This window comes from Panthera pardus, unplaced genomic scaffold (genome assembly GCF_024362965.1).
Source record: "Panthera pardus isolate Hobbes unplaced genomic scaffold, ASM2436296v1 HiC_scaffold_27, whole genome shotgun sequence".
Classification (NCBI taxonomy): domain Eukaryota; kingdom Metazoa; phylum Chordata; class Mammalia; order Carnivora; family Felidae; genus Panthera; species Panthera pardus.
In genome coordinates, this window is record NW_026526843.1 from 42,281,773 (window position 1) to 42,308,593 (window position 26,821).

Consider the following 26,821-nt stretch of genomic DNA (forward strand, 5'->3'; position numbering starts at 1 on the left):
AGGTTGATTTTGGTTGTGTAATCTAGCTCTGACACAGTTCCCACTAATAATCTTGCATTATTTAGATTTTATTTAGAAAGATGCCCCAGGCAAGTTCTATTTAAAATATTTCCTGCAACTGAGACCTAAAAATGTTACTTTTCTTTCATTAGGTACAATTAGAGCTGTGCAAGTTTGAAGAGGCAGACTGACGAGTGTGCAACAATAGAGACTGTACTTTTTTTCTGACCTCCCTTCACATCCTGAGGATAAGGAGAACATTCAGGATCAATATGAGAGAAGTGGCTTTGCTGTGATATTACAGAAGGGCCTTACAATTGCATGCATTTCTAAACATTCAAGTGCTTCTTCATCTCTTATCTTACTTAATTCTGCCAATAATACAGGAAAATGTTCAGGGTAGGTATCATCTACACTTTTTAGAGGACTAAAATGTAGACACAGAGAAGACAAATAATTCAGTTAAGCCCATATAGATGGTTAGTGGATTAGAACCCAGGTTTTGACTGTTAGCCCCTGGCTAACTTGATGCTAATATGGGTTAACAGCCAAACTAACTTGTGGTTACCCACACAAATTTGGGGGAGCTCATAGAAAGAAATGTAAATGTGTAAAGGTAACATTTAAAGAATAATGTCAATATGCACAGTACAGAATTTGTAAATTGATGAAGAAACCCCACTTCCCATTCCAAAGATTTAATATTAGCTACTATATAGGTCATAACTTATACTTTTTTTCCCCAGAAGTATTTCTAAGGGCAAATGTTGATCAATCTTGGGTTCCCTGACAGGAATAGTAAGATCATACATAAAAAACCCAGATGCCTCTTTCTAACTCCCATTTATATAATATGCTTATACTATAAAATCTTAAGTTTTATTTCTGAATTTGAGTTTATGTAAACTTTTTATATCACTAGAGCTAACCTATTAAAAAAAAACTAAATAAATTAGGGAATTTTTTCATGTCTAAAAGCAGAAGCCCAGACAAAATACCTCAGGATATACTTGAAACTTTTCTAAATGGTTCCCTCAATTGTTTTATCCTCCTTTCAAGTTACTTTCTTTGCAAATTCCAGAACCATCTAATGACCAGTAAACTAAAACTTTGTTTTCTGAAATTTTTGAAATGTTAATTGACTGCTACACAAAACTATCATTTCATCAATCTACCACCCTTAGATGATATTGTCCCACTAGAAACATAAGAACTATGAACTGATATTACTATCAAATTCAGGGAAATGAAGTAAATTAATAAACAAATAAAATCTTAGGCCCTTTGATGACTTACATTCCTTGAAAATTATTACAAAAGTAGAAAATTTTATGAAAAATATCTTTGACCTTGTCGGAAAGACCTTCAGATAAGTACAAAAATAAGCACATATAACTGCAAGCATGCAATGTTAATGCTTTAAAAGAACAAGAAGGGAAAAACAGAGGACAGAAATTACTAATATCAGAACGGAAAGACAGGATATCACTACAGTTCTTATAGATATTTAAAGAATAATAAAGGAATACTACAAACAACTCTATGCCCACAAATATGATAGCCTAGATGAAATGGATCAATTTCTTGAAAGGCACAATCTGCCAAAACTCACACAAGAAGAAACAGACCTACAGAAATGTGAATAGGCCTACAGCTATTAAAGAAATTGAATCAATAATTAATAACATTCCAAAAAATAAAACACCAAGTCCAGATGGATTCACTGGCAAATTCTACCAAATACTTAGGATGAAATTATACCAAATTCTCTACAATCTCTTTCAGAAGATAGAAGCAGATGGAATACTTCCTAACTGATTCTATGAAGCCAGCATTAGTCTAATACCAACACCAAAGACATTACAAGAAAACTACAGACTGATATCTTTCATGAGCATAAATGCACAATCCTCAACAGAATATTAGGAAATCAAACCCAGTAATGTATAAAAATAACTATATCCCAGGGACACCTGGGCAGCTCAGTCAGTTGAGCATCCAACTCTTGATTTTGGCTCAGGTCATGATCACATGGTTGTGGGATCGAGCAGTATGTCAGGCTCTGCATGGAGCCAGCTTAAGATTCTCTCTCCCCCATGGCCCCTCTACTCCACAAGTGTGCACACTCTATCTCTAAAATAAAAAAAAAATAGGGGTGCCTAGGTGGCTCAGTCGGTTGAGCGCCTGACTTCAGCTCAGGTTTTGACCTCACGGTCTGTGAGTTCGAGCCCCAGGTCAGGCTCTGTGCTGACAGCTCAGAGCCTGGAGCCTGCTTCGGATTCTCTTTCTCTCTCTCTCTCTATCTCTCTCTCTCTCTGCCCCTCTCCCGCTCATGTTCTCTCTCTGTCTCAGAAATAAACATCAAAAAAAATTAAATAAATAAATAAAATAAATTATAGTAAAATACTAAAAAAGATAATCGTACCCCACAACCAAGTAGGATTTATCCCAGATATGGAAAGTTGGTTCAAATATTCAAAAATCAGGGGCACTTGGGTGGCTCAGTTGTTTAATCATCAGACTCTTGATTTAGGCTCAGGTCATGATTTCATGGTTTGTGATATCAAGCACCTCATTGGTTTCTGCACTGACAGCATGGACCCTGCTTGGGATTCTTCTCTTCACTTCTCTCTGCCCCTCACCTGCTTGCACACACTCTCTCTCTCACTCCCTCTCTCTCTCTCAAAATAAGAAATAAACATAAAAAAATCAAAAATCAATTAATGTAGTTCATCACATTAACAGGCTAAAGAAGAAAAATTACATGACCATATCAGTAGATGCAGGAAAAGCAGTTAACAAAATCCAACGTCCATTCATGATAAAAAAAAAAAAAATTAAAAAATAAAAAGTAAACAAAAAAAAAACTCTCAACAAACTAGGACTAGAGGGAAAATTCCTCAACTCAGTAAAGAATATCTATGAAAAAAACTATAGCTAACATTATATTTCATGATAATAAACTACAAGTTTCCCATTAAAATTAGGAATAAGGCAAGACTGTCCCCTCTCACCATTCCTATTCAACATCATACTGAAAGTCTCAGCTAATGCAATAGATAAAAAAAGGAAATATCTGATTGATTCAAAAGGAAGAAATAAAATCATCTTTGTTCATAGATGTATGGTTGATCTATACATATAGATGACCCATGCAAAAAATCTGAAAGAGTTGACAAAACACCTGAAATTAGTAAGCAAGTAACTAGTAACTAGCAAGGCTCCAGGATATAAGGTTAATACACAAAAGTCAATTGCTTTCACATATGCAAGCAATGAAAAAGTTATTAATTTGAAATTAAAAACATGATATCACTTACATTAGAAACCCCCAAAATGAAATACTTAGGTATGTATCTAACAAAATATGTACAAGATCTACATGAGGATAACTACAAAACTGAGAAGACCAAAATTGGAGGACTGATACTATCTGACTTTAAGACCTACTCTAAAGCTACAGTAATTAAGACAGAACGGACAAACAGCTCAGTGGAATAGAATATCGAGCCTGGAAATAGATGCATATAAATATAGTCAACTGATCTTTGACAAAGAAGAAAATGCAACACAATAGAGCAAAAAATGTCTTTTCAACAAATGGTACTAGAACAACTAGACATCTGCATGCATATAAAAAAACGAATCTAGACTCAGATCTTTACACCCACCATGAAAAAGAATTCAAAATGGATCACAGACTTAAATGTAAAATGCAAAAATGTAAAATTTCTAGAAAACAACATAGGGAAATCTAGATGACCTTGGATATGGCAATGATTTTTTAATTACAAGATCAAGGACATGATCTGTGACAAATAACTGACTGCTAATAAAATTAAAAAACTTCAGCTCTACAAATGACAATGTTAAGAGAATTAGAAAACAAGCCACAGACTGAGAGAAAATATTAGCAGAAGACACATCTAATAAAGGACTGCTATCCAAAGTATACAAATAATTCTTAAAACTCCACAATAACAAAAAAAAAATGGGCCAAAGACCTTAACAGAAACCTCATCAAAGAGATAAAATATACAGATGGCAAATAAACATTTGAAAATATGTATATCATATGTCACCAGGGAAATGCAAATGAAAACAAACCTGCGCTACAACTGCATACCTATTAGAATGGCCAAAATCCAGAACACTAACAACACCAAATGCTAGTAAGGATGTGGAGTAACAGGAACTCTCATTCATTGCTGGTAGGAATGCAAAATGGCACAGCAACTTAGAAGATAGTTTGGAAGTTTCTTACAAAACTAAACATACCCTTATATGATCTAGCATTTATATTCTTTGATAACTACCCAAAGGAGGGAAAAATTATGTCTTCATAAAACCCTGCACACAGATGTTTATAGAAGTTTTGTTCATAATTGCCAAAACTTGGAAGTAACCAAGATATCTTTTAGTAGGTGAATGTATAAATAATATATGGCACATACAGATAATGGAATATTATTAAGAGCTAAAAGTAAATGAGCTCTCAAGCCATGGAAAGATATAGAGGAACATTAAATGCATATTACTAAGTAAAAGAAGCCAATGAGAAAAGGCTACATACTGTAAAATTCCAGCTATGTGACACTTGGAAAAGGCAAAACTATGGAGACACTAAAAAGATTGGTGATTGCCAAGAGTTGGGAGGAGAGATGGATAGGTGGAACACAAAGGACTTTAAAGGTAGTGAAAATACTCTGTATGATACTATAATGATGGATATATGCCATTATACATTTGTGCAAACCCATAGAAAGTACAACACCAAGAGTGAACCACAATGAAAAGTATGGATTTTGGATGATAATGATGTGTCAATGTAGGTTAATCAATTGTAGTAAATATTCACTCTGGCAGTGGCTACTGATAATAGGGTATGCATGTGGGGGCAGGAGATACATCGTAAATTTCTGTACTTTCCTCTCAATTTTGCTGTGAACCCAAAAACAGCTGAAAACTTCCCTAATCTGGGGAAAGAAACAGACATCCAGATCCATGAGGCACAGAGAATTCCCATCAAAATCAACAAAAGCAGGCCAACACCAAGACATACTGTAATTAAATTTGAAAAACATAGTGATAAAGACAAAATCCTAAAAGCATGAAGACAAAATAAGTCCTTCACTTACAAAGAAGGAACCATAAATCTAGCTGCAGATTTCTCAAAAGAAACTTGGCAGGCCAGAAAGGAGTGGCATGATACATTTAAAATGCTGAATGGGAAAAATCTGCAACAAAGAATATTCTATCCATCAAGGCTACCATTCAGAACACAAGGAGAGATAAAGAGTTTCCCAGATTAAAAAAAAACAAAAAAAAAACAAAAAAAAACTAGAGGAGTTTGTGATCTCCTAAACCAGTCCTGCAAGGTATATTAAAGGGGACTTTTTGAATGCAAAAGAGAAAAACAAAAATGGCAAAGACAAGAAAGGATCAGAGAAAATCTCCACAAACAATGACAAAACAAGTAATACGATAGCACTAAGTACATATCTATCAATAATTACTCTGAATATAAAAAGACTAAATGTTCCAATAAAATGACACAGGGTGTCATACTGGATTAAAAAAAAAAAAGACCCATCTATATGGTGCCTACAAGAGACTCATTTTAAACCTAAAACACCTGTAGATTGAAAGTGAGGGGATGGAGAACCATTCATCATACTAATGGATATCAAAATAAAGCTGGAGTAGCAACACTTATATAGGACAAACTTGACTTTAAAGCAAAGACTGTAACAAAAAACAAAGAAGGGCACCATATCATAATAAAGGGGACAATCCAACAAGAAGATGTAACTATTGTAAATATTTATTCATCCGATATGAAAGCATCCAAATATATAAAACAATTAACAACAAACATAAACATAACTGATAATAATACAATACCGGTAGGAGTCTTTAACACCCCACTTATATCAATATATCATCTAAATATATAGTCAACATGGAAACAATGGCTTTGAATGACACACTGGACAGACAGACTTAACAGATATACTCAGAATATTCCATCCTAAAAGACCAGAATATACATTCTTTTCAAGTACACATGGGACATTCTCCAGAATAGATCATGTATTAGGTCACAAATCAGGCCTCAACAAATACAAAAAGATTGAGATCATACTATGTATATTTTCTGACAACAACACTGTGAAACTTGAAGTCAATCACAAGGAAAAAACTTGGAAAGACCATAAATACATGTAGGTTGAACAATATGTTACTAAACAGTGAATGGGTCAACCAGGAAATCAAAGAAGACATAAAAACAATACACGAAAAAAATAAAAATGAGAACAAAATAGTCCAAAACCTTAGCGATGCAGCAAAAGCATTCCTAAAAGGAAAGTTAAGAGCAATATAGACCTACTTCAAGAAGAAAGAAAAATCTCAAATACATAACATATCCTTACAAGTAAAAGATCCAGAAAAAGAATAAACAAAGCCTAAATCCAGCAGAAGAAAGAAATAATAAAGATTATAATATGTAATAAGTATAATAAAATTATAGATAAAAACATAATTATAATAAAAGATTATAATTATAGTAAGGTAGAAATAAATGATATAGAAATTAAAAAATACAATAGATCATTGAAGCCAGGAGGTGTTTCTTTGAAAATATCAATAAAATTGATTGATAAACCTCTACACAGACTTATAAAAAAGAAAAGAGAAAGGACCCAAATAAATAAAATCACAAATGACAGAGGATAAATAACAACCAACACCACAGAAATACAAACAATTATAAGAGAATCATATGAAAAACCATATGCCAAAATATTGAACAACCTGGAAAAAAATGGATAAATTCATAGAAACTTAAACTACCAAAACTGAAACAGGAAGAAACAGAAAACTTGAACAGACTGATAGGAAAGAAAATGAATCAGTCATAAAAAAAAATCTCCCAACAAATGAAAGTCCAGGGCCAGATGGCTTCATAGGTGAACTGTACCAAACATTTTATGAAGAGTTAATACCAATACTTTTCAAACTATTCTAAAAATAGAAAAGGAAGAAAAACTTACAAATTCGTTCTATGAGACAAGCATTGCCCTGATACCAAAACCAGATAAAGACCCCACTAAAAAAGTGAACTATAATGTCTCTGATGAACACTGATGTGAAAATTCTCAATAAAATGCCAGCAAACTGAATCCAGTAGTATATTAAAAGAATCATTCACTATGATCAAGTGGGATTTATTCCCAGGCTGCAAGGGATATACCATAAATGAAATCAATCTGATATACCACATTAATAAAAAAACAAAAAGGATAAGAACCATATGATGTCTTCAATAGATGCAGAAAAAGCATTTGACAAAGTACAATATCCATTCATGATAAAAATCCTCAATAAAGTAGGGATAGAGGGAACATGCCTTAACATAACAAAGATTATACACAAAAAACACCCACAGCTAATATCCTCAATGGAGAAAAACTGACAGCTTTTCCCTTAAGGTCAAGGGAATGTCGACTCTTACCACTGTTATTTAACATTGTACTTAAAGTCCTAGTCTCAGCAATTAGACAACAAAAAGAAATAAAAGGCATCCAAATTGACAAGGAAGAAGTAAAACTTTCACTATCCACAGAACACATGATATTCTATGTAGAAAAACCACAAAATTGCTAGAACTGATATAGGAATTCACTAAAGTCAAAAGATACATAATCAACATCCAGAAATCTGTTGCACTGCTATACATCAATAATGAATCAGAAGAAAGACAAATTAAGGAATCTATCCCATTTACAATTGCACCAAAAATAATAATATACCCAGGAATAAACCTAACCAAAGAGGTAAGAGATCTGTATTCTGAAAACTATAAAACACTTATGAAAGAAATTGAAGAGGACACAAAGAAATGGAAAGATTTTCCATGCATATAGATTGACAGAACAAATATTGTTAAACTGTCTATACTACCCAAAGCAATCTACACATTTAATGCAATCTCTATCAAAATACCAACAGCATTTTCCAGAGATAGAACAAACAATCCTAAAATTTGTATGGAACCATAAAAGACCCTGAATAGCCAAAGCAACTTTGAAAAAAAAAAAAGCAAAGCTGGAGGCATCACAATCCCAGACTTCAAGTTGTATTAGAAAACTCTAGTGATCAAAACAGTATAGTGCTGTCATAAAAACAGACACACAGATCAATAGAACAGAATAGAAAACACAGAAATGAACCCAGAAATATGTGGTCAATTAATCATCAACAAAGCAGGAAAGATGATCTAATAGGAAAAAGACAATCTCTTCCACAAATGGTCTTGGGAAAACTGGACAGCAACATGCAAAAGAATGAAAGTGCGGTCGCCTGGGTGACTCAGTTAAACATCAAACTGTTGGTTTCGGCTTAGGTCATTATCTCACAGTTGGTGAGATCAAGCCCCACATTGGGCTCTGTGCTGACAGCATGGAGCCTGCTTGAGAGTCTCTATCTCCCTCTCTCTCTGCCCCTCCCTTGCTCATACTCTCCCCCTCTCTCAAAATAAATAAGCATTAAAAAAAGAAGAATGAAACTGGACCACTTTATTACACCATACACAAAAAACAAATTAAAAATGGATTAAAGACCTAAGTGTGAGACCTGAAACCATAAAAATCCTAGAAGATAACAGAAGCAGTGACCTATCTGATATCAGTCATAACGACTTCTTTCTAGATAGGTCTCCTGAGGGAGGCATGGGAAACAAAAGCAAAAATTAACCATTGGGACTACATCAAAATAAAAAGCTTCTGCATAGTGAAGGAAATTATCAATAAAACTAAACAACTTTGGAATGGGAGAAGATATTTGCAAGTAACATATCTGATAAGAGGTTAGTATCCAAAATCTATTAAGAACTTATCAAACCCAACACCCCAAAATTGAATAATCCAATTAAAAATGAGCAGTAGACATGAATAGATATTTTTCAAAGAATACATACAGTTGGCCAACAGACACATGAAAAGATGTTCAACATCACTCACCATCAGAGAAATACAAATCAAAAGTACACTGAGATACCAGCTCACATTTCTCAGAATGGCTAAAATCAGAAACACAAGAAATAACAAGTGTTGCTGAGGATGTGGAAAAAAAGGAACCCTCATGAACTGTTGGTGGGAATGCAAACTGGTGCAGCCATTCTGGAAAACAGTATGGAGATTTCTCAAAAAGTCAAAAATAGATCTACTCCATAATCCAGCAAATGAACTACTAGGTATTTACCCAAAGAATACAAAAATACTAATTCAAAGGCATACATGCGCCCTGAAGTTTATAGCAACATTATCTATAATAGCAAAATATGAAACAGCCCAAATGTCCATATACATACGCATACCACAGCTTCCTTATCTATTCATCAGTACATGGACATTTGGGCTGTTTCATATTTTGCTATTATAGATAATGCTGTATATATATATAGATAATATACATATATAGTGAAATCTTGCCATTTGCAATGATATGGATGGGGCTATAAAGTATTTTGCTAAGCAAAATAAGTCAGTCAGAGAAAGCCAAATACCATGTAATTTCACCCATGTGCAGAATTTAAGAAACAGAACAAATGATCATAGGGGTAAAAATGAGAGGGGCAAACCAAAAAACAGACTCTTAACAAAAGGGAACAAACTGCTGTTCACCAGAGGGGAGGAGAGTGGGAGAATGGGTGAAATAGATGATGGAGATTAAGGAGTGCACTTGTGACGAACACTGAGTGTAATATGTAAGTGTTGAATCACTATATTGTACACCTGAAATTAATATTACACTGTATATTAACTAACCGAAATTTAAATCAAAACAAGTAAATGATTTACCTTAATCTTTTGAAAGCGTTTATAAGCAGAAGTGGAAGAATTATAGCATACAGATACAAGTGATCACAAGCTGAAGTCCATGTTTAAAGAGTTATGGAAGGAATAAAAAAGGGTAAAAAAATGTTCTGAGTCCAAAATCAGAGTAGGCAGAGTAAGCAAGTCAGCTATAAAACCGTGAGTGAGAATGGAGAGTGGTAAGAAAAGAGCTATTCCCTGCACTCTGTTCTTCTTGCTGTATATCTTCTCCGTGGGTTATTTCAACCACTACTTTGAATCCAATTTCCATTTTTCAATACTATATCTCCAGCCCTGATGTCTCTCCTAGTCCTAGACTCATATATCTAACTGCTTGTGGGGTATCTCCATTAGGATGTCCCACGGGTATCTCAATATCAATATGTCCACAGGTGATCCCCCTTCCAAACAGCTTCTCTTTTATTATCCATCTAAGTCTACAGCATCACTATCTACTTAGTTCCCTGTAGCAGAAACCTGGGAATTACCCTATTCATTTTCTCATCCCTGTCCCTGACATTCCTATCAATTCTATCAACCAAATAGCTCTCTACACTTTTGTCTCCATTCTAACTTCTACTACCTTAGTTTACATATTGAATTACTGTGGCATCCCCCTAATGGGTCTCCCTGACTCCAGTATCACCCCTCTCTCCTTGCCATTCCAATTTCTATATTATCTCCCAAATGATCTTTCTACAGAAGTCACTCTAGAACAAGCCAAAACATGAACGCTTCCCACTTATTAGTCCCAAGACCAACAAATAAAATACCCAAATTGAAATGGAGAAAAAGGTAACAGTTTAAAAAGAAAGCTAAAACAGTGGGATTTATACCTCTGGGATTTAACTACCTTCTTAAGTAATATATTAATGCCTGATACATTATTTTTTTCTCACTATCTGACACAAGACACTTAGAGAAGAAATGTTATCTATTTCAATGTAAGTCATAGAACAAAATGTAATTCTCATATAATAAATAATGAATTTCTAATTTTTCAAATGGAAAAATAAAACCCAAAATGAGTGTATCTCTGCATGTCCACTTCCTTCAGTGCATAAATAATGGCAGAAAAGAGAATAAGGAGAGTTAATTTAGAAAGGTATACTAGGGTAAGAATATAATATTACCCCAAGAGTTGGTCACAGGAAGCCATCAAATATTTTGAAGCTTGAAAGTAGCATGGTCATAGGAAAGATTAGGAATTAGAAAGAGAGTAGAGAATTTATTCATGAGACTATGTGGGCATTCTCTAAATGGGAATGGATGTTAAAAGAAGATTCTGAGGGGCGCCTGGGTGGCTCAGTCGGTTAAGCGGCCGACTTCGGCTCAGGTCATGATCTTGCGGTCCATGAGTTTGAGCCCCGCGTCGGGCTCTATGCTGACAGCTCAGAGCCTGGAGCCTGTTTCGGATTCTGTGTCTCCCTCTCTCTGACCCTCCCCCGTTCATGCTCTGTCTCTCTCTGTCTCAAACATAAATAAATGTAAAAAAAAATTTAAAAAAAAAGATTCTGAGATACTAGCAACAAGATTTGGGACCAATTTCCTATGTTATTAAAGGCAAGTGGTATTGATGATTTTGAGGTTTTTATAGTGAACACAAGAATATAGGAGAATATGAACACAGGAATATAGGAGAATCATCTCTCAGGGGAAAGGGTGAACATTTGGATTTTGGATATCTTTGGGATATGCAGGAAATATGAGTTTAGACCAGGAGTTGGCAAACTACAGGCCAAATCCTGCCCGCTACCTATTTTTATGCATAAGTTTTATTGGAATATGGCCATGCTTATTTCTTCAAGTATTTCTTATGACTGCTTTTATGCTGTAAGTATTTGGGACAGAGGTCCTTTGCCTACAATGCCTCAAATAATTATTACTTGGCCCTTTACATAAACAATTTTCTGACTGTCATATTCCAATTTAGGAGATTCTAGAATAGGAGATACAGCATCTTCCTGGTGAGGAGGAGCCTTTTTTTCTTGTTCTAGAATATTCCACTTCTAAGAGGGGAGGGGCTCCTAATGTGGGACAAACCATTTTAGTGGGGGTGGAGAGTAGGGGGTGAAATTTTTGTACTTGATCACAAGTGTTTCAAATTCTCAGTTCTGTCTTTTCTGATCACTCCTGTTTCCTCCCCACTTCAAGGACTTGCAACATTGTAGCGGGTTCCCTTATGTCCTGGGGCAGATGGAGGACCTTCCTTGTGCATTCCCTCCCACCCCTACTATCTTTCAAAGTTGGAACAGTCCCACGGTAAAAGCCTCTAGGGTTTGCTTAGAGACTTCCTTTCCTTGGAGCCCCTGGAGGGAAAGAGGTGCGCTTTCTCGCTTTCTCTTTAGGTTTGTAGGCAGGCATGGGAGGTCTGTACCTCCTCTAATTCTAGCTAGGGAGGTAAGACCTGGTGAGAAGTGTACTATGGCAAGGCAAGCCAGTCAGTGGTCTTTATGAGGGTCTCAGGAGGGTTGGGCGGAGGAATCAAAAGGGAAGCTACAGAGTGGGGAGGGGAGGGCTAAAGGGGGTTAGGGATTAAAGGGGAGAGGAGGGTGCAACTGGTTGATTCATCCCCGCAGGGCCAAACAAGCCCCTAAAGCCCTCAGCCATCATGGCCTTGAAACCCGAAGACCCCAGTGGTGGGTTCCAGCACGGCAACGTGGTGGCTTTCATCAATGAGAAGATGGCCGGGCACACGAAAGGCCCTGAGTTCTACCTCGAAAATATATCTCAGTCCTGGGAGGAAGTGGAGAACAAGCTCAAGGCCATCCTGGAGGACAACGCAGTGTCCAGTGAGGCCAAAGACGCCTGCGCCTGGAGCAGCCTGGCCCTAGGTGTGCGCTTTGCCCGCAGGCAGGGCCAGTTACATGGGCACAGGGTGCACTGGCTGCAGGACTTCGCCAAACTGCATAAGTCCACTGCAGAGACCTTGGCCTCAGACCTAAAGGAGCTCACAGCACAGCAGGAGATGGAGCGCAAGGAGGCAGCCTTCCGTCTGCAGCAGACACAGGCAAACTTGGCGGAGATACGGAAGGAAAGGGACCTCCTGAGGTGGAAGCTCCTGCGGGCTGTAAGATTGCCTCAACTTGGTCCCTGCCCCCTCTCCTGGCCCTATCTCCTTGCCCCACCCCCTCACCACCCCCAGAATGGGTCTCAACCCTGCCTACTTCTCTGCAGGAGCTGGAGTCTTCGCGGGAGCCGGGGCAGGTTGCAGAGGAGCCAGGCTTGGCCATTGCCAGTGACGCTGGGACAGAAGGAGCAGGTGAGGAGGAAGAGGCGGCGGCTGCCACTACTTCTGCTACTGCTGCTGGTGCCACAGGAAGAGGAAGAAGACAGAAAGGTGAAGAAGGGACAGAGGCCACAAAGAACCCGGGTGGAGGCCTTGTGCATGTTCTTGGAGCTGAGCAGAAAAATTATACCTCTGGTGGGCAGAGGGAGGGAGATGTCAGGTCAGTGGATACAGCCATGCTTTATTTCTCTGGGACGATGAAGCCCGGGACCACAGCCACACCCTCACCCCTGCCTGTCCAGCTCCCTGCCTCATTCACATACTCCTATGCCTGCCCCTTTTCCCCCTTCCCACCTGCACCCACACCAACCCCACCAGCAATAATGTTCACCCCAGGAGCTCCATCTCAGATATCTCCCCACTGGAGGCCCTCTGATGTTAACTTGTGGTCTGATGTGGGGTCCCAGGGAACACACCCTCAAGAATCCCAAGGAGACAACGATCTCCTTCAGCAGAGAAGACCTCCCACATTTCGCAGACCCGGGGATTGGGACTGCCCTTGGTGTAAAGCTGTGAATTTTTCACGGAGAGAAATTTGCTTCCGCTGTGGAAGGGGAATCTGGCTGCAAAACCCCCAGTGAATTCAGAAATGTGAAATAGAACGGAAACATATCCCAATGGGAAATCAATTTTCAGAGGGAGGGGGAGAGATGCGGGAGGGTTTGGGAAGAATGGGGAGAAAAGGAGGGTGGGTGGATGGGGCAAGGGGGTTGTGAGAAAGGTGGAAAAATGGGGTGGGTATGGAGTGGTGGCTGGGGAGGGTGTAGATTAGGTGGTTGGGGGGGTAAAACACAGACTTATTTTGATGACCCCCTTTGTGTTCCAGAGCATTAGCATTCCACACCCCAGAAGCACTGTAGCTTCTGTTAGTATGTGTCTCCATTCCCTACCCTAGTACCTGGTGGACCTGAGCAGCCATGTTTGTGACAGCCCACCCCTCTTCCCACCTAGGCTGTATATGATTGGAGGAGTGGACATCTGACCCATCCTTAACCACACAGGTTCTTACACTAGAGAATCTGAATAGAGAGGCAGATTCCATAGTCCCATAGTCAGGATGGTGTTGGGCAAGGAAGCAGTGGGTTATTTGGAGTTGGGGCCAAGGTCAGAGTCACGGACACTGAGGCCACAGCTGAGGCCTGACCCTGGCTGTGGGGGAGCAGAACTCTGTGCTTTATAGAGGCCGAGTGTCTTTTAGAGGATGCCAGCATGAGTTCCCAAGGAGCAGACAAGCACAGAGAAGCAAAGGAGTTGATCCTGCAAACCCAGAGATGGAGACAGTGGTGGCCTGACCACTTTTCCACTTCCTGCAATTGTGTTGCATGAAAATCCACTCTACAGAGATCCCCTTTTCTTTAATTTAACTTGAATGGGTTCCTTCTCTGGACAACCAGATTATTTCCAAGTCAGAAAATGATACCAGAAGAGCAGGTGCAAACCACAAGGCATCAAAGAAACTGTTGGAACTGACTGGGGAGGTGCATCAGGGAGTGACAGGTAGTGGGGATTCCTGAATCCCATGAGACTCCAATAATAAACTGGACAGGAATCTTGTTCATGTTCTGAACGAGTTATATCACAAGAAACAATCAAAACAGGCCTAGGGTTAACTACTTGCTTATGACACAACAGAGATTTCCTGCTCCAAGGGAATCTCAGGACTGCGTGTATACTTTTTTTAAGTTTATAGCGCAAGTGGGGGAAGGGTAGAGGCGGGGGCGGAGAGAGGAAAATCCCAAACAGGGTCCGCACTGCCAGCAAAGTGCCCAATGTGGGGCTCGAACCCACGAACCGAGAGATCATGACCTGAGTTGAAACCGAGAGTCAGACTCAACTGACTGAGCACCCAAGCGCCCCAGGGCTGCATATAGAGGATGCCAGCATGAACTGCAAGCAAGGACTGCTACCTATGGCTGTTCAGCCCCATGACAGAAGAATCCCCCCCAGTACCCAGTGGGCAGAACTGGGTATAGTCACATGCCACTACCAAGGAGGTGAGTCAGCAGCTGATCGTGCCCAGAGGGTTTACTGGTTTAGACCAATGACCAAAGTATGCTGCCATCCTGAGGGATTCTCTCCCCCAACTCATCACCAGGTTAACAGTGGGAGAAGAATCTGGCTACAAAGCCCTCAGTGAATTCAGAGTGTGGAACATAGCCCAACCAAGAAAGGGGGAGGGTGATGGTTGTCTGTGTCTCCCCCTCTTATGATTATAAGCTGCATTGAGCAGGGTTAAATGTATGGTTTAGCCTACAGGTGGAAAAATGGTAAGGAGTCATACCTGGACCAGACTGATACAACTGGAGGAAGCTTGGATGTTACCTGGGGACTGGGGACCTAGAAACTGAGGTTGTCATGGGCCTGGGACATCTCTGCAGTATCTGGGTGTGACTTTGAGTTGTCTCGTTTGGGAACAGATACAGAAAATCATTTTCAAGATTTGGGGCCAGATCCCTAGCTAGTTATTAAAGGGCCTATACTTGTTAGAAATGTCTTCAGACTTTCACCACCTCAGTACTCTTGATACTTTGGGCTGGATACTTACATGTTTCAGGGAATTGTGCTGTGCATTTAGGTTGCTTGGCAGAATCCCTAGCCTCTACACACTTGGTAACAATAGCACCCACCCCTCCGTTGTGACAACTAAAAATGTGACAACTAATAATGTAACATGTCCACTGGAGGGCAAAATCACCCTTAGTTGGGAACCATTAAGGCAATAAGGTCCTTAGGACTAGTCAGAATAGGGGGAAGAGAGTTGCAAGAAGAGCATGCTCAGCAATGCCCAGGGCTGCAGGGAATGCCCTAAGGAGGTAAAAAGTATTCACTTGGTCTGGTGTTCACTTTTGATTTTTAAGCAATATGGGTGGAGGAGGGGCAGAAAACAAACCAGGGATTTAGGTGGGAAGGAAAGATGTGCAGTCAGTGAGGGAAGCTCATCAAGGACTCCTGGGTGTGAAGAGAAGGAGTGAGATAGGATACACAGCTGAGAGATACAAAGTTCTTTTGAATTTGGGAGAAACTTGAACCATGGGGAAGGAGACAGCTAAAGAAACCTTGAAAACACAAGAAATATGTAAAAGAAGGAGATAGACCCTGTATACTGTTTTGGAGGCATGTCCATTGTACTATTAAATAAATAAAATATGAAGGCCAATTTTTGCGTGTGAACCAAAACCCCCAAGGCTCCATAAGTGTGCATAAGTATGATATGCATATTATAGGTTTATGTGTGATTTATGTTATACACTGATGTTTGAAAAAGCATAGAAAATGTCTGGAAAAACTTTTTTTTTTTTCTTTTCAGAAAAAAATGAAGTAGAATGGGGCAATGAGATAGAGGGTTTCTACTTTATATACTTCTGTGTTGTGAAAATAAAATTATTAAATGTTCACAAATAAAATAAAAGGAAGTAAATTTGCTGGCATGAGGTGGTTTGCAAAGGCTACCTCTTCCTTTGGGATAGGAGAAGAGGAGAGCAGACACTGATATGTGTGGCAAAAAGAAGGGAAATGAAGAAGTTCTCCTTGTGTGTCCCTTAGACAGCATCCCCTTGTGTGTCCCTTCACCCAAGAGTGAGGATGGAAGGTCTGGGTGGGGGTGGAGGCTTCTGGGCATTGGCATATTTAAGGAATAACTCATGGTGGGAGGTGGAGAGTGGGATAGCATAAAGGATCATCAAGCTGCACAGAGGATCCAATTAAGATAGGACCCAAATGAAAGAAAACCAAAGGGGAGGACAATGAGAGAGCCTAGGAGGGCCGCTGGAAAGGAAGGTGACTAGTTCTAGGAGGAGCACCAGACACAAATCTCTGGTGTTACAACTTGTTTTCATAACTTATTTTTTTCAAGAAAAGAGTCAGTTTGTTTGGATTTGGGGTGTATGATTGGTAGGATTTAAGAAAGATACGAACATTTTCATGATTTCATGAATTACACCCATTTTAAAGTTTTTTTTTCCTAAGTCAAGAAGAACTTAATAAATTAAAATTAATTCCATTTTTATCACTAAATATCCTCAACAAACCCAACAGAGGTGACTGTACTTGGCCTTTGAGCCTTTGGGCTAGCATGCTTAGTGATATGGGTAGCTAAAAAGTAAGACAGCTTTAAAACTGATGGTGCTGGAAGAAAGACCCAGCTCTAATAGGGAAGGGAATGAAAATTTTGCAGGTGCCAATGTCTTGGTGAAAAACAGTGATTTTTCCTCTGTAAAAATGGTAATGATGCTCTCTGAGCTTGCATCTGAGATAGTAACAAGTAAAATAGTGAAAGGGAATGACCAGGGAAGGTACCTTTGACCTTCTTTCTAATGACCTATCCACACTCTGGGAGGTCAAACTTGTCTACACCTTTCTCTAAAATAATGGAAAATAAAAATAACTCAAGTCATATTTTATTTAGAAACAACAGTTTTTCATCTTTGCTTTATGTCATGTGGGATCAAGGTCAAAACTTTGCCAGAGTGTTTGGACAAAGATATTACCTAATAGGAAACTTCCTTAAATGCCTTAAAAATCAGAATTTTCTGTGACTTTGCACCCTGCTCTAAATGCTGGTGTTTTGGGCATCATTCTTTGTGATGTCATATCATAATAACTGCCTTCCTGCTATCTATTTCTGTTTCTATTGGCAAAATTTAACATATCAGGGGGAAAAAGGGTTCATGTGGCCAAATTAAAAACCTTCAAACCCTAGTGATCTGAAGATTACAGCCAATGAGTCAGCAACAAGCATGTAGGGAAAGCCTGCTCTACTTTATGTGTGTAAACTGTGGGAGGGGGTAGTCTAGGGATTAAAAAAGAAGGGGGGAGGGCAAGAGGGAATTAGGGGTAGAGAGAAAGAGAGAGAGAGAGTGGCCAAACCACTCTCCATTATGTGGAGTTGGAGGAAGACACAGGGAAAAGACAGAATAATGGGGCTGAAAAATAACAAGATGCATGTGGCATCTCTCCACCCAACTAAATATATATTGCCTTACTAGTAAAGAGTATGTTCTGGTCTGGAAATAAGAAGGTGTAGATTAGTGTTAACCTGGGTCTTGTGTTAATGAGGTCAAGGTGATGTGGAATTCCACATTGCTCTCCTATTCAGCTTTTCTCTGTTTCATAGCCATAGATCTAGGCTGTACCTACCAAATTTTAACCACTATCTTGCCAAGGTGGATCACTTTTCACAGTGGTGAAAGAGTGGGGATGGTTCCACATGAATTCATCCCCATCCCTGAGAAAACAAGTTGGAGTGCACATTCTGATTGACAGAGTTGAGATCAGCAGCATCTCCTTTTGTTAATAAGGGGAGTCATAAAAAATCATAAATTTATCCCCCTTTAAACATACGCTTTCTCCATGGAAACATCATCTCCTAAAAACATGCATTGTTATATGCCTGCAAGTCAAGGCACTTGTTGGTTGTATCTTTTAACTTCTAAGATTTGGTCAGTGTCTTAGTCTCTTAAAGTCTCATAGTCCAAAAATATATCTGAAACCACCATAGAGCAAGGATTAGTTATTGTCAGTTTTGCATTCAGTAAAAAGGCCTTGATAAACCCAGATTCCAGCCAAATGGACCTCCCTGTTTTTCCCTGTGCACAGACCATGTTTTACTGCCTCCTTGCCCTTGAATACTGTTCCATCTGCCTGGGAAGGCCTCCACTATTGCCACCTGTTTAGATCCTCAACAACTATCTCAAACACCCCTGATTTTATAAGTCAAAATCTATTTTTCCTTAATCTCAACTATTATTTTACCTCTATCTTTCTTTTAAAAAATAAGTTTATTTACGTTGACAGGGAAAGACAGAATCCCAAGCAGGCTCCATGTGGAGCTTGACTTGGGGCTTGATCCCACAAACTGTGAGATCATGACCTGAGTTGAAATCAAGAGTTGGATACTTAACTGACTGAGCCACCCAGTTGACCAATATCTCTATCTTTTTTATATCACACTTTTCACTTTCTTTTATGTGTGATGGAATAAAAAACATTGTTAGTATTGGCAGCTTTCCTCTGCCTCTAAAGATAAAATTCTTTTTGGCTGCATAGGTCTTTCCAAATCCAGCAACTTCTGTGGAGATTTTTGGTATGCCATATAAGTTCCTGAGATTTAACTGTGCATAACAGGTGTATAGAAAGAAAAAGCTGAAAAATTGCAAGGAAGAGTGCTAGTTTAATTAAGTAACATTGGACGGAGAAGCAAGAGCTTTATACAAAGAAAAAACAAGTTCTCCCAACAAACAAAAGTCCAGGTCCAGATGGCTTCACAGGGGAATTCTACCAAACATTTCAAGAAAATGAGAAAGTTAATACCTATTCTCAAACTATTTCAAAACAGAGATGGAATGAAAACTTCCAAATTCATTCTATGAGGCCAAAATTCCTTGATTCCCAAATCAAATACCTCAGTAAAAAGGAGAATTATAGGCCAATATCTTGATGAACACGGATGCAAAAATTCTCAATAAGATACTAGCAAATTGAATCCAACAGTACATGAAAAGAATTATTCACCATGATCAAGTGGGATTTATTCCTGGGCCTCAAGAGTGGTTCAACTCTCAAATCAATCAATGTGATAGACCACACTCATAAAAGAAAGGATAAGAACCATATGATCCTTTCAATGGATGCATAAAAAGCATTTGACAAAGTATAGCATCCGTTCTTGATAAAAACCCTCAACAAAGTAGGGATAATATCAGGGAATATACCTCAACATCATATAAGCCATAAACAAAAACCCACAGCTAATATGCTCAATGGGCAAAAACTGAGAGATTTTCCTCTATGGTCAGGAACAAGGCAGGGATGTCCACTCTCACCACTTGTATTTTTTAAATTTTTTATATTAAATATAATTTATTGTCAAATTGGTTTCTATACAACACCCAGTGCTCATCCCAACAGGTGCCCTCCTCAATGCCCATCACCCACTTTCCCCTCTCCCCCACCTCCCATCAACCCTCAGTTTGTTCTCAGTATTTAAGAGTCTCTTATGGTTTGCATCCCTCCCTCTCTGTAACTTTTTTTTCCCCTTACCCTCCCCCATGGTCTTCTGTTAAATTTCTCAGGATCCATATATGAGTGAAAACATATTCACTACTGGTATTTAACATAGTACTGTAAGTCTTAGAGTCAGCAAGCAGACAACAAAAAGAAATAAAAGGCACCCAAATCGGCAAGAAGGAAAACTTTCACTATTCACAGATCACATGATACTCTATGTAGAAAACCTGAAAGACTGCACCAAAAAATTGCTAAAACTGATACACGAATTCAGTAAAGTGTCAGGATACGAAATCAACATACAAAAATCTTTGGCGTTTCTATACACCAATAATGAATCAGCAGAAAGAGAAATCAAGGAACCAATCCCATCAACCATTATACCAAAAATAATAAGATACCTAAGAATAAACCCAACCAAAGAGGCAAAAGACCTGTACTCTGAAAACTGTAAAACACGTATGAAAGAAATTGAAAAAGACATAGATAAATAGAAAAATATTCCATGCTCATGGATTGGAAGAATAAATATGGTTAAAATCTATACAACCTAAAGCAATCCACACATTTAATGCAATCCCTATCAAAATACCACCAGCATTTTTCACAGAGCTAGAACAATTCTAAAATTTGTATGGAACCACAAAAGACCCTCAATAGCCAAAATAATCTTGAAAAAGAAAAGCAAAGCCAGAGGCATCACAATTCTGTACTTCAACCTATATTACAATGCTGTCATAATCAAGACCATATGGTACTGGCACAAAAACAGACACATAGATCAATGGAACAGAATAGAAAACCCAGAAATGGATCCACAACTATATTATCAATTAATCTTTGACAAAGCAAGAGAATATCTAATGTAAAAAAAGACAGTCTCTTCAACAAATGATGTGGGAAAACTGGACAGCAAATGCAGAAGAATGAAATTGGACCACTTTCTTACACCATACACAAAAATAAACTCAAAATGGGTGAAAGACCTAACTGTGAGACAAGAAACCATCAAAATCCTAGAGGAGAACACAGGGAGCCATCTCTTTGATCTCAACCACAGCAACTTCTAACTAGACATGTCTCCAGAGGCAAGGAGAAAAAAAGCAAAAATGAACTAATGGGACTTCCTTGAGATCATAAGCTTCTGCGCAGCAAAGGAAACAATCAAAAAAGCTAAAAGGCAACCTACAGAATGAGAGAAGATATTTGCAAATGACATATTGGATAAAGGGTTAATATTCAAAATCTATAAAGAACCTATCAAACTCAATACCCAAAAAAACAATCCGGTTAAGGAATGGATGAAAACATGAATAGACATTTTGGCAAAGAAAACATACAGATGGCTAATGGACACATGAAAAGATGCTTAATATCACTGATCATCAGAGAAATACAAATCAAAACCACAATGAAATACCACCTCACAACTGTAAGAATGACTAAATTAACAACACGGGAAACAACAGATGTTGGCAAGGATGTGGAGAAAGGGGAACCCTCTTACACTGCTAGTGGGACTGCAAACTAGTGCAGCCACTCTGGAAAACAGTGTGGAAGTTCCTCAAAAAGTTAAAAATAGGGGTGCCTGGGTAGTGCAGTCAGTTAAGCGTCCAACTTAGGCTCAAGTCATGCTCTCACGGTTCATGAGTTCAAGCCACATGTCGAGCTCTGTGCTGACAGCTCAGAGCCTGGAGCTTGCTTTGGATCCTGTGTCTCCATCTCTCTCTCTCTGCCCCTCCCCTCCCCATGCTCTCTCTCTCTCTCTCTCTCTCTCAAAAATAAATAAACATTAAAAAAAGTTAAAAATAGAACTACTCTATGGCCCAGCAATTACACTACTAGGTATTTAACCAAAGGATACAAAAATACTGATTCAAAGGGGCACATGCACCCCGATATTTATAACAGCATTCCCAACAATAGCCAAACTATGGAAAAAGCCCAATATCCATTGACTGATGAAGGGATAACAAAGACGTGGTATAAATATGTATTAGAATATTATTCAGCCACCAAAAAGAATGAAATCTTGCCATTTGCAACATCGTGGATGGAGCTATATAGTGTATTATGCTGAACAAAATAAATCAGTCAGAGAAAGACAAATACCATATAATATCACTCATATGTGGAATTTAAGAAACAAAACAGATGAACATAGGGGAATGGGGAAAAAAGAGTGGGAGGCAACCCATAAAAGACTCTTTTTTAAGTTTATTTATTTTGGGAAAGAGAGAGAGAGAGAAGTACAAGGGAGGGGCAGAGAGGGAGAGAGAGAGAGAGAGAGAGAGAAAGAGGTAGAGAGAGAGAGAGAGAGAGAGAGAGAGAGAGAGAGAGAGAGAATTCCAAGCAGGATCTGCACTGTCAGCACAGAGCCTGATACAGGGCTCTAACTCATGAACCATTAGATCATGATCTGAGCTGAAATCAAGCTTAACGAACTGAGCTTAACTGACTGAGCCACCCAGGCGCCCCAAGAGACTTTTAACCACAGAAAACAAACTGAGGGTTGCTGGAGTGGAGATGGGTAGAGAATGGGCCAAATGGATGATGGGTATTAAGGAGGGTAATTGTTGTGATGAACACTGGGTGTTATATGTAAGTGATGAATCACTAAGTTCTACTCCTGAAACCAATACTACACTATATGTGAACTAACTAGAATTTAAATAAAAATTTGAAACAAAAAATAAATGAAAAGGAAAAAAAAAAACAACTGATAGAAGATGAAAAAGGAAAAAAAGTGGGAAAACTTGCAGAAGATACATTCCAGAGTGAATTTTTTAGTTGATAATGAGCAGTGTTTACAGAGTTTTCTGGGTAGCTATAGTATGTATAAGATATTGAGCATGAAAGCAATATGGAAAACTGATTTTAAAGGTTGCTGGGCATTACAAATTGGCTTCCCCTTGATGCTTTTCAAAGGACTACAGTAAATACCTAAAGATTAAACCTTTTAAGATTGTTTACTTGCTGGACTATTTCCTAGGATACAATTATATGCTGAACCACATAGAATCCTGTCTTATATTTGAGTTTTACTTGTTTGATTATAATTTGTATACATGTCCTAATTCCTGTTTTAATCTGTTGGAAGGCAGGAGGCCTGCCATTCACTTTTGCTTTTTTTGGTACCTTTCACAGAATAAATGCTCAATAAATATTTGTTTAAGGACTGATAGATACCTAAGATCTGAAATGATATCTGCTATAAAGTATCCTTTTTATTAAAAACCAAAATAAAACTGTGGTTAGGAAAGAATGTGCTTTCATTTTTCTACCAGTATGCAATATTTTACCTTTAGGATGAATGGAGGGAACCAGTTTTATGTTCTGGAAAAACATAATATGTTTTTGAACAAGAACATATGCAATATGTTCTTGAAAAACATAACCCTTGCATTCAGGACACCTAATTATATTCATTCTAGCACTTTGTCATATATTGATGTATATGCTTCTTTAACTGATTCATCATGAATCTTCTATATTGGAATTTGGGAAGCCAGAGTATAAACAGACAAAAAGAAAGTCAGCTAAGAATATACCTCCATCAAAGTTCCTCCATCTCTTATTTTTTGGTAGAATACAGCTTTTGGGATGCCTGGGTGTCTCAGTCAATTAAGTGTCCAACTCTTGGTTTCAGCTCAGGTCATGATTTCATGATTCGTGGGATCGAGCCCCATGTTGGGCTCTATGCTGACAGCACGGAGCCTGTTTGGGATTCTCTCTCTCCCTCTCTCTCTCTCTCTCTCTCTCTCTCTCTGCCCATCCCCTGATTGCTTTTGCTCTCTTTCTCCTTTCTCTTTCTAAAAATAAATATAAACTTTAAAAAATAAAGAAAACTTTTAAGCATGTCTACATAATGTTTGGAAACATAAATGATCACAAAGGGTTCCAAACTCTTTAAGACAAGTAGTCTGGTTTTATCTCTGGAAATGTCTGCTTTAACTTGATCCTCACTTATCATGAACTAAGAAGCTCTATTTCACTGTCATCTCTTGTCCATATTTAATCAATAGACTCATTCTCATCACCATATGATATTTTATACAGTGGAAACTCAAAATAGAATCTCAGAAATTTATACAGGCAGGAATTAAACATATCTAATTTGTTGTAATATACAGATATTGATACCTATGAAGAACAGTAAAAATGGGTAATAAAAGAAAATACAGTAAAAAAAATCTAATTATGTGTATGAGCTACACAGACGTGGGTCCAAGTCTCAACTCTACCATTTAATAGCCATGTATCACTGGGCAAGTTCTTTAACCTCTATGAATATCAGTTTTACCATCTTCAATAATATGACCTACCTCATAGTGTTACTGACATAGTTTTTGCCATATAGTAAGGGCTGAAAAATCAGAGCTAGTAGTGATAGTGGTATCAGTACCAAAAACAGAAATAAGAGATAATGTGTTGAGCATTTACTCTATGTCAGCTTTGGTGCTAAGTGCTTGTCAGTATTCCCCGAGGTAGACGCTTCAACTCCTCTTCAACTGTTCTCTCTCTCAGTTAAGAGCACCATGATTCACTCAGTTGCTTAAGTCAGAAACATAAGAGGCATCCTTTATTCAACTATTTCTCTCATTTCTCACAGCCAGTGCATCAGTATGTCCTGTCAGCTCATCTTTCAATACATATCTTGGATCCATTAACTTCTCCCCATCTCCTTAGCTACCACCCCAATCCAAGCTTACCATTGCATATCTCCCCCTCAAATGATATAATTGCTTCCCAACTTGGTCTCCTTGCTTGTCTCCCTACAGTCCAATCTCACTGGGGCAGTCACAGTGATCTTTTAAAAATAGAAATCTGATCATCTTATTCCCCAGCTTAAAACAAACAGACAAAATATAACACTCTCCATTTGCCTCGGATTACTAATAAAAATCAACTTATTCTGGCCCACAATATGCAACAGGATCTGACCTCTGCCTGCCTCTCCAGCCTCATCCAATACCATTTCCCCTCAGCTCACTGTGCTCCACCCGCACTGGCCTTTTTTAGTTTTCTTGAATACAACTAGTCTGTTCCTGTTTCATGACCTTTGCACTTGTTGTTCACTGACTGGCACACTATTCCCATAGATCTTCACAAGGTTGGTTCCTTCCTGCCATGCAGGTCTTGGCTTTAAGTCTCTTTCTCTTGGAAGCCCTTGTTGATCACTCAACTAAAAATGGCCTTCCAGTCACTCTTGTAATATGACCCTTTTTATTCTCATCATAAGTATTACCCAACATAATCTTGTAAATGTATGTGTATGTTTCCCCCGCTCTAGAAGTTAAGTTCCAGGAGAGTAAGAACTTTATTATTTTTTTTTTTATTAAGTAATCTCTATGCCCAACATGAGGCTTGAACTCATGACCTGGAGATCAAGAATTGCATGGTCCACCAACCAAGCCAGACAGGCACCCCAAAGGAGAGTAGGAACTTTAATCTGTCTCATTCAATGCTATATGCCAAATACCGAATGCAATTGTTCAAAATATCTTAAGCTGAATAAACAAATTTTCATTTTCCAGGTGAGGAAATCAAGGCACAGGTCATATAACTAAAATATACCATTATTCCCTAGGTTAATGTTGGAGTCAAAACCTAGTAGTTCAGAATTTGTAAACTGTGAGTCCACTGGTTGACTCTGAGTAGGGTTTCTTGGGAGGGGAGCTTAGAAATTTTAAACATGCAAAATATAAAAAATATGCAAAATAAAAAAAATTAAATTTTAAATTTAGGAAATTGCATATAAAAATTCAGATTTGAGGATTTTTTCAAAAAATCAGAAGATACAGCAATATTTGTCTTATATTTCTATACGGTAACAATAATTTGGATATCATGTGGCTGCCTGACTTTAAATGAGACATAGCTCATTGATTCATCCAATAATCACTTGCTGAGCACTTACTATGTGCCATACACTATAGTCCCTTGAGCTATATCAGGGAGCAAAAAAGACAAATATCTCTGTCCTTAAGAAGCTTACATCATAGCTTAAGGAAACAGAAAATCAATAGCAAATATGATAGGTAAATTATATATATATATATATATATATATATATATATATATATATATCAAAAAAGTTAATAATTGCTATGTAAAAAGAAAAATCAGAGCAAGGTAAAAAATATCAGGAGTATGAGAATGGTAACTAAGTGGAAGAGAATATTAAGAATATATATAAATAAAATATTCAAAGAAGATGCACTGATGAGGCTAAAATAGAAGAATCTGTAAAATGGAAAGAAATGAGGGAGTTAGTCATGTAGCTCTAGGAGAATAAAGTATTCCAGACAGAGGTAACAGTTAGGGCAAAGACCCTAAAGCTGGAGTATACCTGCCTGAGAGTATACCTGTTTGAGAAACAGTAAGGTCAAAGTGCCTTGTAAGCCCTAGAAAGGTCTTGAATTTACTTCCAAATGAAATGGTGTACCATTGGAAGGTCCTAGGTAGAACACAAACATATGTGAATACTGGTATTAAGAAAGATTGAAGAGAGTCATGTAGAAAAGCAGAGAAACCAATTAGAAGTTATTGAAACAACAGAGGTAAGAGATGGTGGCTTGAACCAGAATGGTAGCAGTGGTATGGAAGGCACAGTCTATGTAATCCCCAACGTTTGAGTGAGTTAAGA

General features: G+C 38.2%; 2 protein-coding genes across 2 annotated transcripts in view; one reads left to right on the top strand and one right to left on the bottom strand.

Moving 5' to 3' along the window:
- The window catches only part of IL1RAPL2 (interleukin 1 receptor accessory protein like 2), a 1,152,078-nt gene that overhangs the window by 507,332 nt on the left and 617,925 nt on the right, over positions 1-26,821 (bottom strand). The window lies entirely within an intron of this gene.
- TEX13A (testis expressed 13A) lies at positions 12,462-13,759 on the top strand. Its single transcript, XM_019431772.2, has 2 exons — positions 12,462-12,948; positions 13,056-13,759. Exons 1-2 carry the CDS (start codon positions 12,490-12,492, stop codon positions 13,746-13,748), a joined length of 1,152 nt encoding a protein of 383 aa, XP_019287317.2. The 5' UTR covers positions 12,462-12,489; the 3' UTR covers positions 13,749-13,759.